This window comes from Oncorhynchus kisutch, linkage group LG24 (assembly GCF_002021735.2).
Source record: "Oncorhynchus kisutch isolate 150728-3 linkage group LG24, Okis_V2, whole genome shotgun sequence".
Lineage (NCBI taxonomy): Eukaryota > Metazoa > Chordata > Actinopteri > Salmoniformes > Salmonidae > Oncorhynchus > Oncorhynchus kisutch.
This window is the reverse complement of record NC_034197.2, coordinates 41,357,085-41,369,733: the sequence shown is the minus strand read 5'-3', so window position 1 is coordinate 41,369,733 and position 12,649 is coordinate 41,357,085. Positions and strand designations below refer to the sequence as shown.

General features: G+C 46.8%; 1 protein-coding gene across 12 annotated transcripts in view; it reads left to right on the top strand.

Moving 5' to 3' along the window:
- Positions 1–12,649, top strand: part of LOC109881162 (tumor protein D54-like) — a 43,010-nt gene that overhangs the window by 22,009 nt on the left and 8,352 nt on the right. For 5 of the 12 annotated variants that reach the window (XM_031803622.1, XM_031803626.1, XM_031803623.1 and 2 more), the window contains exons 4-6: positions 5,446–5,493; positions 8,454–8,555; positions 12,613–12,639. In XM_031803622.1, coding sequence (XP_031659482.1) covers positions 5,446–5,493; positions 8,454–8,555; positions 12,613–12,639 — 177 coding nt within the window. The remainder of the gene's footprint in view (positions 1–5,445; positions 5,494–8,453; positions 8,556–12,612; positions 12,640–12,649) is intronic. The other 7 variants (XM_020473316.2, XM_031803628.1, XM_031803627.1 and 4 more) reach the window with 3 other exon arrangements.

Below are 12,649 nucleotides of genomic sequence, written 5' to 3'. Positions count from 1 at the left end.
TGTTAATGCGAGTGGAGCGGAAAAAATGCTTGTGCTTCTAGTTCCCGATCATGCTGTAATATCCTAGCGTATCATCCTAGCATCTTTTAGATTTGAGTGAAGAAGCCATTTTAAATCGAGGCTTCTTCTAAATCCTGTTTTCAGTCTTAAAATGCCACATATATTACCAAGTCAAAATGGAAGGAGAAAAAACCTTTATTTGTTGATGTTGATAGTGAAGGTGTATCAGTCAGCATCAGTGATTGAAGTAGCCTTAGTTAATGGATTCTCCTCCTCAGATATAAATATTTAATATAGCTGATGTTTTTATCCAGAGAGACTTACAGTACAGTGAGTGCATACATTGTTGTTTTTTTGTTGTATATGTGGAATTGAACCCACAACCTTTTAGTGTTGCTAGCGTCATGCTCATGCTAACAGAGGACCACTCTCGCCAGATTTATCTTAGCACGACAAAACCTAAGTGTCTTGCATACTGAATGCCTGATTTCTACTGTCGTGCTGGGTACGTTTCTGGAGCCAATCTGGAAAGTTAGTGCTGAGCGATTTTAGTGCTTTTTATTCATGTTCAGTTCGTCCATTTAAAAAAATATATATATATATATTATAATCATGGTTTTGTATTAATTATTTTATTAAATAATAACTTTAAATGCATTAACACAGAATCAAATAATGAAAGTCCCATGATGGTAGTGACTGTCCATTACTGCTGATCACTTACTAACCGTCATCCACTTGAAATATTTCAGTTATTGTGTCTATTACATTTAGTTTTATTTGCTGACTTCATATTATTTAGTTCCAGGTCATCTCATCTCTGTAGTGCTGCCGCTCACTATTTTAGTCGTTTTTTAAAGAAATTAAGGTGTGATTTTATGACTGAACTATCAATCATTTAGATCATGTGTTTTCAGGTAGAGATACCTGGCCAAGTAACTGCTCTCCATCGCCCATTTTCTGTCTTTCTGTCTCTCTCTCTGTGTCTTACTGTCTCTCTCTCTGTGTCTTACTGTCTCTCTCTCTGTGTCTTACTGTCTCTCTCTCTGTGTCTTTCTGTCTCTCTCTCTGTGTCTTTCTGTCTCTCTCTCTGTGTCTTTCTGTCTCTCTGTGTCTCTCTGTCTCTCTCTCTCTCTCTCTCTCTCTCTCTCTCTCTGTGTTCCCCTCTCTCTCTCTCTCTCTCTCTCTCTCTCTGTGTCTTTCTGTCTCTCTCTCTGTGTCTTTCTGTCTCTCTCTCTGTGTCTTTCTGTCTCTCTGTCTCTCTGTGTCTTTCTGTCTCTCTCTGTGTCTCTCTGTGTCTCTCTCTCTCTCTCTCTCTCTCTCTGTGTCTTTCTGTCTCTCTCTCTCTTCTCTCTCTCTCTCTCTCTCTCTCTCTCTCTCTCTCTCTCTCTCTCTCTCTCTCTCTCTCTCTCTCTCTCTCTCTCTCTCTCTCTCTCTCTCTCTCTCTCTCCTCTCTCTCTCTACTCTCTCTCTCTCTCTCTCTCTCTCTCTCTCTCTCTCTCTCTCTCTCTCTCTCTCATCCTCTCTCTCTCCTCTCTCTCTCTCTCTCTCATCTCTCTCTCTCCATCGCCCCCCACACTAACATAAGCAGGCACGTTTAAAAGAATAAATAAAAAAATAGACCAGACAATAGTAGTGTGGTCATTGTAGTTTAGATGCAGAAGATTTATTAATTAACTATGTAGAATATTGGGCTGTTGAAACTACAACTCCCCTACTACATCGTGCAGTTCTGGCTTGACCTGATTTTTATATCAACGGCAATGTGCGTATTGAGCTCACAGGGGAGGGGGGGGGTATTAAAAAATGGAATTCAAGTAATTTAACTCATTTCAGTCAATGAGTTTTTAAAATAAAACCAAACTGAAATGTGGCTTAATGTTTCAACGCTATGAAAAGGACAAGGTGAACAGACATCTGAGTCAGAACAGGTTTGGCCTTGTAGCGTGAATCAGACAGCCAGCCTGGCACAGTTCAGGCCTGTACATCTCTAAGCCCGTCTGTTCTCTAGCTATGTCAGAACCACTGAGAAACTTGGCGAGTGGAATGAGAAAGTTTTACCTCTCTCTCTCACCCTCAATGTCTATTTGAGAACACCTGCCGTGGGCTACTAGTGTCTGCTGTGTACCCTGGCTACTGTATCATTGTGGTCTTGCTTCTATAACACTTGTCCTTTTGTGGGTTCCTCTGCCTGCTGCGTGTGTGTGTGAGAACTCACATTCCCATGATACCATCTGTTTTATATAAGCAAGTTTCTATTTTTTTATTTTTATAATACAGTCTAGTTTTAACTTGGCAGAAAGATGCAGGGTCTCCTAGTTATCCCGGTGCATTGGGTGTCGTCATAACGAAGTTTTCCCACGTTCAGTAGGCAGATATTGTTTCACCTTTTGCAGATAGAAATGTCACGAGTAGAGCTGACGTGATTCTTTTATTCTACATGTCAGAAGTTCGTTTTGTTCTACATAATATATTTCTATCGGTACATTCCACTAAGTTCTGTCTCTTTCTGTCTCTTTCTGTCTCTCTCTTTCTCTGTCTTTCTGTCTCTCTCTTTCTCTGTCTTTCTGTCTCTCTCTTTCTCTGTCTTTCTGTCTCTCTCTTTCTGTCTTTCTGTCTCTCTCTCTCTGTCTTTTTGTCTCTCTCTTTCTCTGTCTTTCTGTCTTTCTGTCTCTCTCTTTCTCTCTCTGTCTTTCTGTCCCTCTCTCTCTGTTTCTCTCTGTCTCTCTCTCTGCCATGCGTTAACGTGCCGCTGTTGGTTTGCCAAAGAGTTGCTGTCTATCCTCGACTAACCCCATACAGTCCCTTCTGTCAGACTAGATCTCTTCTGCTTGGGGAAACTTCAAAGCCTGCTGTATGAGACTGGGGAAATGGCTTGTAGTACTCCACTGAGGGAGCTCAAGCTCTAGGTCCATCTCTTGTCCCTTTTGGATGAGGTGGCTAACTGGCAATGACTCTCTCTCTCTTCTTCTATCACTTCCTGTTTCCCTGTGCTGTATTTCCTGTTAACACCCAGGATGTCACCTTTGCTTTAAGGTGACATCCTCATTCCCACTTCCTCTGAACCAACAACTTAATATCTCTGATAGTTTTATAACTAGGTTTGGTCGCTCTCCCGATGTTCATAACATCCTTCTCTCGTCCTGGTATTGAAGGTATTACTGGCTTAGTCCACGAGGGGGCGCCTTCTGTTAGTTTGGTGGTTGATTTTTCACGCTTAAAATGAGGGTAACTGAAATACATGGGGGAATGATGTTTTCCCCTCTTTCACTATACATTTCATTATATCCTACATCTGTGTGTTAAGGTAGTGAAACTACCACATCCACTGTTGCTAAAGAAAATTAAATTGTCTGGGGTGGCTGAAGGCGTACATGAAGACATGGTGCTTATTTGTCAGCTATCTTTCACTGTCCTTTCAGCGCATAAATATATATAAACACACACACAGAGCAGAGTTTCTCACCAGACAAACAGCCCAGACCCGCCACAGGATTGTGTGGGGAGAGGAGAGGGGAGGATTGGAATGTGAGAGAGACTGAAAGAGAGCTGGACTGATAAACGACCATGGGCAGTGAGAGGGAGAGACGACGGTGGGCTGGCCCCCCAAAGAAACGGTTGTCTTGCTTGATCAGTCGCGTGGCTCGGGAGTGGTCAGCCGCGTGGCTCGGGGAGTGGTCAGCCGCGTGGCTCGGGAGTGGTCAGCCGCGTGGCTCGGGAGTGGTCAGCCGCGTGGCTCGGGAGTGGTCAGCCGCGTGGCTCGGGAGTGGTCAGCCGCGTGCTCGGGAGTGGTCAGCCGCGTGGCTCGGGAGTGGTCAGCCGCGTGGCTCGGGAGTGGTCAGCCGCGTGGCTCGGGAGTGGTCAGCGCGTGGCTCGGGAGTGGTCAGCCGCGTGGCTCGGGAGTGGTCAGCCGCGTGGCTCGGGAGTGGTCAGCCGCGTGCTCGGGAGTGGTCAGCCGCGTGGCTCGGGAGTGGTCAGCCGCGTGGCTCGGGAGTGGTCAGCCGCGTGGCTCGGGAGTGGTCAGCCGCGTGGCTCGGGAGTGGTCAGCGCGTGGCTCGGGAGTGGTCAGCCGCGTGGCTCGGGAGTGGTCAGCCGCGTGGCTCGGGAGTCGTCAGTCGCGTGGCTCGGGAGTGAGGATGTAGAATGAACGAGAGTGCCTGTGTAGGGATGACGCTATGGCTGTGATGCTAGTATCACCAAATAATAAGAGTAATCCATGGAAAAAAATTAACTCTTTGATCTTTTTAAAACCTGCTGAATGTAAAATATTGTGTTCTATACCTTGGAAAATAAGTGTTTTATTTCCAACGTTAGGGCTTTGTCCTTAAACAAGTGAAATCCGCTTCGTGTTTTTGTTTCTTTGCCACGATACTAACGAGTGTCGCCATATTGGTATGGTCCTGGGCCCTAGAAGACAGGTATTTTATTTGGGTTTGTCTGTGTGTTGCGTGGGACATCTCTTAATTGGGTCTAGACAGAATCATCAGTGTATCAGTGTTTTTACAGATGCATTAGTCAGACTACAGCTACAGCAACGCTTGCTATGTATTTAATTTCCATTGTAGACAGCAGAACTAAAGCCTCATCCTCCTTTCCCATGCAGGTGACTGTACTGTACTGTTTACATTACACTAACAATGATGTTCAGGCACTGTGTAATGGTTTGTGCTCAACGAAGGACTAATCCAATAGGTTCTAATGCTTGACACATTTTAGTCCATTTATGTTTATGAAAAGTAGTACAAAGAGTTAAAAAAAAAAATTAAATCACTAAAAAAACAGGAGATGTGACTGCCAACTATGTCCAAGCTTGAGGAAGATGTTGTGTTGGGTCCTTAACCCTCTAACGCAGGGTTAACACAACTCATGTCGCCCCACCTGGGTTGCTTTATCCCCCCCCCCCCCCCCCAGCGCTACACAACTGATTTCAAATCATCAAAAGCTTGATGTCGTGTATATTTGAATCCGCTGTGTAGCGCTAGGGCAACAACCCAAAACGTGCACCCAGAGGGGGGACCCCAGGGACCGAGTTTTGAGAGAAACTCAGCTGTAATAAAACGGTAGAAATTGAGTATTTGACACTTCTGGAACTTTCCAAAGACTGATGCATTGTCGTAGGGTTACTATTGGTCACTATATGCACTATTCAAACAAACAAAAAATATTGTGGCAAGTTTTTGGACTGTCTGTTATATGTGTGTGTGTGTGTGTGTGTGGTTGTGTGTGTGGTTGTGTGTGTGGTTGTGTGTTGGTTGTGTGTGTGTGTGTGTTGGTTGTGTGTGTGTGTGGTCGTGTGTGTGGTTGTGTGTTGGTTGTGTGTGTGTGTGTGTTGGTTGTGTGTGTGTGTGGTTGTGTGTGTGTGTGTGTGTGTTTAAAGTCTCTAACTTGCTCCTTCCTCCCTCTGTAATAAGTCAGTCATTTCATTGTCCTAATGTTTGTCCGTAGATATCTTACAGCGTCTGCAACTTTGGATGAAATTGCCCGATCTGAAGCGTGAGTTGATCTAATAACTATTTTATTGAGTTGCATTTTGTTTCGGCAAGGGGGAGGGGCTTCTGACTGTTCATGCTGTTTGCCTGGAGGGGGGAGGGGATTCTGACTGTTCATGCTGTTTGATTGGAGGGGGGAGGGGCTTCTGACTGTTCATGCTGTTTGCCTGGAGGGGGGAGGGGCTTCTGACTGTTCATGCTGTTTGCCTGGAGGGGGGAGGGGCTTCTGACTGTTCATGCTGTTTGCCTGGAGGGGGGAGGGGCTTCTGACTGTTCATGCTGTTTGCCTGGAGGGGGGAGGGGCTTCTGACTGTTCATGCTGTTTGATTTGAGGGGGGATGGGCTTCTGACTGTTCATGCTGTTTGATTGGAGGGGGGAGGGGCTTCTGCCTGTTTGATTGGAGGGGGGAGGGGCTTCTGACTGTTCCTGCCTTTCTTCTGTTTGGCTGGTGGTATTTGGATGGCCCTGCACATGACCACCTTCACCTAAATCATGTGAGCTTGTGTGGGGCAACAACAATGGGTATCGCTGTGGGTTATTTGAGAGGCTGGTTTTTAGTGAGACTGGGGTGCCTGCCCTAGTCTAGCTGAATGCACTTGCTTTTGTCTTGGTCATCACATCTCCTGGGGGAACCTCTGACCCACTGTACAAAGTGTAACAAGATGTCATTAATTGATTTATACACCAACTGCATAGTTTCTCCAACTGTCTTCTCAGTATTATCATACAGTTAGCATTACTATTTTTTGCATTGGTCAGTCTGAATAGAAATCCATTTTCTGGGATAAAGATGAGAGGACTTAGACATACAGACTTGTGTACTGAACGGATAGCCTGTAAGACATAATTACTCGATCAGGGGTGACTTAACTTTTGACGCCGTGCTAGAGGCGATCACCTGCTTGTGTGAGGCCTGTACAGGGGTGGCACCAACACGCCTAACAGCCATCCGTTCACAGGGGTGGGGTTATAAAATACTATGGGCAGGAATGTGTTCCGATCCGTTGTGGGACGTCTTGTTTAGAAGCCTGCGGTGGATGGTTCTATAAGACTCCGTGTGGGATTTAAGCACAGTGATGTCTGGGTAGTTTCCTGCTTTAGGTTGGTACTGCAATACTAATGGGTCTAAATTCTTCTGTCTGAATTATTATTATTATTATTATTATTTATTATTATTATAATTATACATTTTCTGTTTAAAACATCTGAAATAAACCTGAAATGCCCCGTTTGAAAGATCAGAGATTCGTTTAAGCTGTTTTGTGCAATACCTACTCTCTTTAACACAACTCCTCACACTACTGAGTTGGTAGTCCTCCTCACCCCCTACTGGGTTGGTAGTCCTCCTCATCCCCTACTGGGTTGGTAGTCCTCCTCACCCCCTACTGGGTTGGTAGTCCTCCTCACCCCCTACTGGGTTGGTAGTCCTCCTCACCCCCTACTGGGTTGGTAGTCCTCCTCACCCCCTACTCGGGTTGGTAGTCCTCCTCACCCCCTACTCGGGTTGGTAGTCCTCCTCACCCCCTACTCGGGTTGGTAGTCCTCCTCACCCCCTACCCGGGTTGGTAGTCCTCCTCACCCCCTACTCGGGTTGGTAGTCCTCCTCACCCCCTACTCGGGTTGGTAGTCCTCCTCACCCCCTACTCGGGTTGGTAGTCCTCCTCACCCCCTACTCGGGTTGGTAGTCCTCCTCACCCCCTACTCGGGTTGGTAGTCCTCCTACTCGGGTTGGTAGTCCTCCTACTCGGGTTGGTAGTCCTCCTACTCGGGTTGGTAGTCCTCCTCACCTCCTACTCGGGTTGGTAGTCCTCCTCACCTCCTACTCGGGTTGGTAGTCCTCCTCACCCTACTGAACTCCTACTGGGTTGGTAGTCCTCCTACTCGGGTTGGTAGTCCTCCTCACCTCCTACTCGGGTTGGTAGTCCTCCTACTCGGGTTGGTAGTCCTCCTCACCTCCTACTCGGGTTGGTAGTCCTCCTCACCCCCTACTCGGGTTGGTAGTCCTCCTCACCCCCTACTCGGGTTGGTAGTCCTCCTCACCCCCTACTCGGGTTGGTAGTCCTCCTCACCTCCTACTCGGGTTGGTAGTCCTCCTACTCGGGTTGGTAGTCCTCCTCACCTCCTACTCGGGTTGGTAGTCCTCCTCACCCCCTACTCGGGTTGGTAGTCCTCCTCACCCCCTACTCGGGTTGGTAGTCCTCCTCACCCCCTACTCGGGTTGGTAGTCCTCCTCACCCCCTACTCGGGTTGGTAGTCCTCCTCACCCCCTACTCGGGTTGGTAGTCCTCCTCACCTCCTACTCGGGTTGGTAGTCCTCCTCACCCTACTGAACTCCTACTGAGTTGGTAGTCCTCCTCACCCTACTGAACTCCTACTGGGTTGGTAGTCCTCCTCACCCTACTGAACTCCTACTGGGTTGGTAGTCCTCCTCACCCTACTGAACTCCTACTGGGTTGGTAGTCCTCCTCACCCCCTACTGAGTTGGTAGTCCTCCTCACCCTACTGAACTCCTACTGAGTTGGTAGTCCTCCTCACCCTACTGAACTCCTACTGGGTTGGTAGTCCTCCTCACCCTACTGAACTCCTACTGAGTTGGTAGTCCTCCTCACCCTACTGAACTCCTACTCGGGTTGGTAGTCCTCCTCACCTCCTACTCGGGTTGGTAGTCCTCCTCACCCCCTACTCGGGTTGGTAGTCCTCCTCACCCCTACTTTAAAAAATGTTTCTTTCATCAGAATTTAATTGTAGATCTTTGTCACGGTTTGGATAGGAACTCTTGCTAATTCCTCAGTATTTCTGCATACTTGTTTTTCTGCTCTTGTCTGTCAGACTTATTAACCCCTTAGTGGCAAAGAATCTTCCTTCTGCTTGCGACAGAGGCGTAATCTATTCGAAACTAAGTGAGTCCTGTTTTCGATATGTTCTAATTATATTTATATAGTGTATCTATCCTCTCCCGCCAGGTACAAGAAGACTCAGGAAACCCTGTCTGTGGCGGGACAGAAGACCACTGCTGCCTTCTCCACCATGGGAACTGCCCTCAGCAGGAAACTGGGAGACATGAGGTACAGACCAAGACTCAAAATGGCCGCCCTCAATCCCTTTATGTAGAGCAGGTTCGGACAACCACGAAGTTGTAAAACCTTAGAGTTGTCATCTCAGTCCTCTTTTCCATTAGGTTGTATAAGTTTATTTGGTGAGGCCATAACATCCCTCTTTCTGGTGAGAGCTAGTCCCGCCTCCCTAATCTAGAACACCTGATTCAGCTGCACACCTGGGGCCTCATGTATAACCGTTGGGTCAATTTGACACTCATTATCTGCGTGCTTCACTTCATGAAAAGACTGTGCACAAATATTGATTTATAATATACAGCGTATATATATCCTGTTATGAGTCAGACCTGTTGTTAAACTGCGCATGTGTCAACGAGCGTTGTCACGCTGCCTGGAAACGCCCATCATTCACCGTTTTACGATCTGCTCAATCGTGTCGTTTTTTTGTACTTTGTAAATATGGAAATTAGGCCAAGACCCTAAAGGAAATGGTAATGGTGAACGTGATTAAATGTCTTTGGAGGTGTTTGGCAGAGCGTTTTCCTTTGCAGTGACGTTTGTTTGTTTGTACCTGACCGTTTTTCTGAAAGACTACAACGATTTACAAATTTGTTGTGGCCCTGTAAACATTACAAACTTTTTTTTCTATTTTTTTGTTCCCGAACAGAAATAAGCTGCCCTCCCCACAAATTCTATAACGTTGTCTGCTCCGGAGGGGGGGGGGGGGGGCACTACAGTAGGCCTGTTTACAGTGGTAACCTACCCACTTCAATGCTAAAGATCAACCGTCTATTCACCTGTTTAAATGAGGTACCGCGCCCCATTTCAGATGCACAGAGCAAAAAACTTGAAATTATAATAGCCTATCTAAGGCTCAATTAAATGACGTGCATTGTAATTTATTTTATGGCTACTTCAGGAAGTTGAGGGAGGTATTTTGCAATGGTTATTATATCTATAAATGAAATATTATCTGTTGGAGTAATGTCACCTTAAATTATTCATACGTAGCCTACAAACCTCAATGGTAAAGGTGAACTGTTTGTTCTACCGTTGAACTGCATTTCAGATCACAGATCAAAGCTGATCTACTACTACTACTAGGCCGAGTGGTTAGAGTGTAGAGGCGGCAGGGTAGCCTAGTGGTTAGAGCGTAGAGGCGGCAGGGTAGCCTAGTGGTTAGAGCGTAGAGGAGGCAGGGTAGCCTAGTGGTTAGAGTGTAGAGGTGGCAGGTAGCCTAGTGGTTAGAGCGTGGAGGCGGCAGGGTAGCCTAGTGGTTAGAGCGTGGAGGCGGCAGGGTAGCCTAGTGGTTAGAGCGTGGAGGCGGCAGGGTAGCCTAGTGGTTAGAGCGTGGAGGCGGCAGGGTAGCCTAGTGGTTAGAGCGTGGAGGCGGCAGGGTAGCCTAGTGGTTAGAGCGTGGAGGAGGGTAGCCTAGTGGTTAGAGCGTGGAGGCGGCAGGGTAGCCTAGTGGTTAGAGCGTAGAGGCGGCAGGGTAGCCTAGTGGTTAGAGCGTAGAGGCGGCAGGGTAGCCTAGTGGTTAGAGCGTAGAGGCGGCAGGGTAGCCTAGTGGTTAGAGCGTAGAGGCGGCAGGGTAGCCTAGTGGTTAGAGCGTAGAGGCGGCAGGGTAGCCTAGTGGTTAGAGCGTAGAGGCGGCAGGGTAGCCTAGTGGTTAGAGCGTAGAGGCGGCAGGGTAGCCTAGTGGTTAGAGCGTAGAGGCGGCAGGGTAGCCTAGTGGTTAGAGCGTAGAGGCGGCAGGGTAGCCTAGTGGTTAGAGCGTAGAGGCGGCAGGGTAGCCTAGTGGTTAGAGCGTAGAGGCGGCAGGGTAGCCTAGTGGTTAGAGCGTAGAGGCGGCAGGGTAGCCTAGTGGTTAGAGCGTAGAGGCGGCAGGGTAGCCTAGTGGTTAGAGCGTAGAGGCGGCAGGGTAGCCTAGTGGTTAGAGCGTAGAGGCGGCAGGGTAGCCTAGTGGTTAGAGCGTAGAGGCGGCAGGGTAGCCTAGTGGTTAGAGCGTAGAGGCGGCAGGGTAGCCTAGTGGTTAGAGCGTAGAGGCGGCAGGGTAGCCTAGTGGTTAGAGCGTAGAGGCGGCAGGGTAGCCTAGTGGTTAGAGCGTAGAGGCGGCAGGGTAGCCTAGTGGTTAGAGCGTTGGACTAATAACCGGAAGGTTGCAAGTTCAAACCCCACGAGCTGACAAGGTACAAATCTGTCGTTCTGCCCCTGAACAGGCAGTTAACCAACTGTTCCTAGGAGGAAAATAAGAATTTGTTCTTAACTGACTTGCCTGGTTAAATAAATAAAAAACTACTGCATTTCGGATCACAGAGCAAAGCTGATCTATTTACTACTGTGAAGTGGGTCCAATTTAAATGAGAGCTGGTGATGAATGGTAGCTTACGAACTATGGTAGGATGGGATATTTCACCAGTATGAAACCATCTGTCAGAAAAGGTGAATTTATTCTGCGATGATCATGGAAATGAAACGGATGCTGATTCCTAATTATTTTACAATGTAAAGATTATTATAATTTTTTTTTAACTCAAATTATTTTTGCTCTTCTCACTAACGGCAAATAATAGCATTTTTATTATATTTATGTTTTTATAAAAATAAAAATATTAATTGTCATATATTCCTGCAGAAGGCTACTATAGCCTACTGATGCTTTCTGGGAATGTAATGATTCAAACAGTAGACACTGTGCTCCTGGTCTAAAGGGTTGTGGGAGGATAAGCACATGTTCTTCCCACATGCTCATGGCAAGCTACGATTTTATAAATGACTACTTTTTTTGTGAAAACCGTTGTGCGCATATTTATGAATGAGGTCCCGCCCCCAGGGCCTTGATTAGCTGCAGGATTTATGAATGCGGCCCTGCCCCCAGGGCCTTGATTAGCTGCAACATTTATGAATGAGGCCCCCAGGCCCTTGATTAGCCAGTAGTTTTCCAGGAGTGTTTGGCAGCTCTGATGTAGAAAACACTATCTGCGTTTACTCTCCTGGAAGACTTCTGAAGTAGACACTGTAGAATTTACATATGGTTTGATTCAACACTTTAATAATTTGTTGATCCATCCATTCATCTATCACCCTCGTAACATATTATCTCTAGTGTCTACGAGATCTCAGAATATGTCTACTAACATTCACTATTAATTATTATTATTATTGACGTTGTCCAAGTCCACGTCGACGTGTGTGTCATCGCCCTCTCCTTGTTTCCCTGTTTCTGAATCCATTACTCTGGCCTTGCAACAATACTCTCCTTGTTTCCCTGTTTCTGAATCCATTACTCTGGCCTTGCAACTCCCTTCCTGCTCCGTATCAATGTGCCGCGACAACTCCTTGTTCCTTGGAGTTTTTTTATCCCGTTGTTTTTGTTATCGTCTTTCATCTTCATCTTCCATGATCCAAGTCTGAATTAGACCAGACTATAGGTCTGTACACTCCCTACAGCAGGGTTGCAGAACATGGGACCCTGGTGTTCATTGCAATGCCATCTATCATGTCCCCATCACCATCATTGTTACCAGGTTTGAAAAAATGTAATTAAAAAAAACCACGGTTGACTTGTGCATTTCAATGAGGTTTTCTGGACTTCTTAAATTATTTCAATATCTGCTAGTGTCCCAAATGCCAACTTTTCACCTATATAGCCCTATGGTCTAAAGTAGTGCACTATGTAGGGAATAGGGTGCCATAGGGCTCTGGTCTAAAGTAGTGCACTATATAGGGAATAGGTTGCCATAGGGCTCTGGTCTAAAGTAGCGCACTATATAGGGAATAGGGTGCCATAGGGCTCTGGTCTAAAGTAGCGCACTATATAGGGAATAGGGTGCCATAGGGCTCTGGTCTAAAGTAGTGCACTATATAGGGAATAGGGTGCCATAGGGCTCTGGTCTAAAGTAGTGCACTATATAGGGAATAGGGTGCCATGCCATTTGGGACCTACCCTCTGAAAGCAGCCCCTTTTGTTAATATAGGCTAGCTCTGCTCAGCTCGTTGCTTCTTGTGCCTCACCCTGTTTTTTTTGTTTCTCTTGTTTTTTTAAATTGCTGCGTCTGGTCTTCAGAGCGCTGCCGTTCTCTAACTCCTTTAGGTAAGACCTA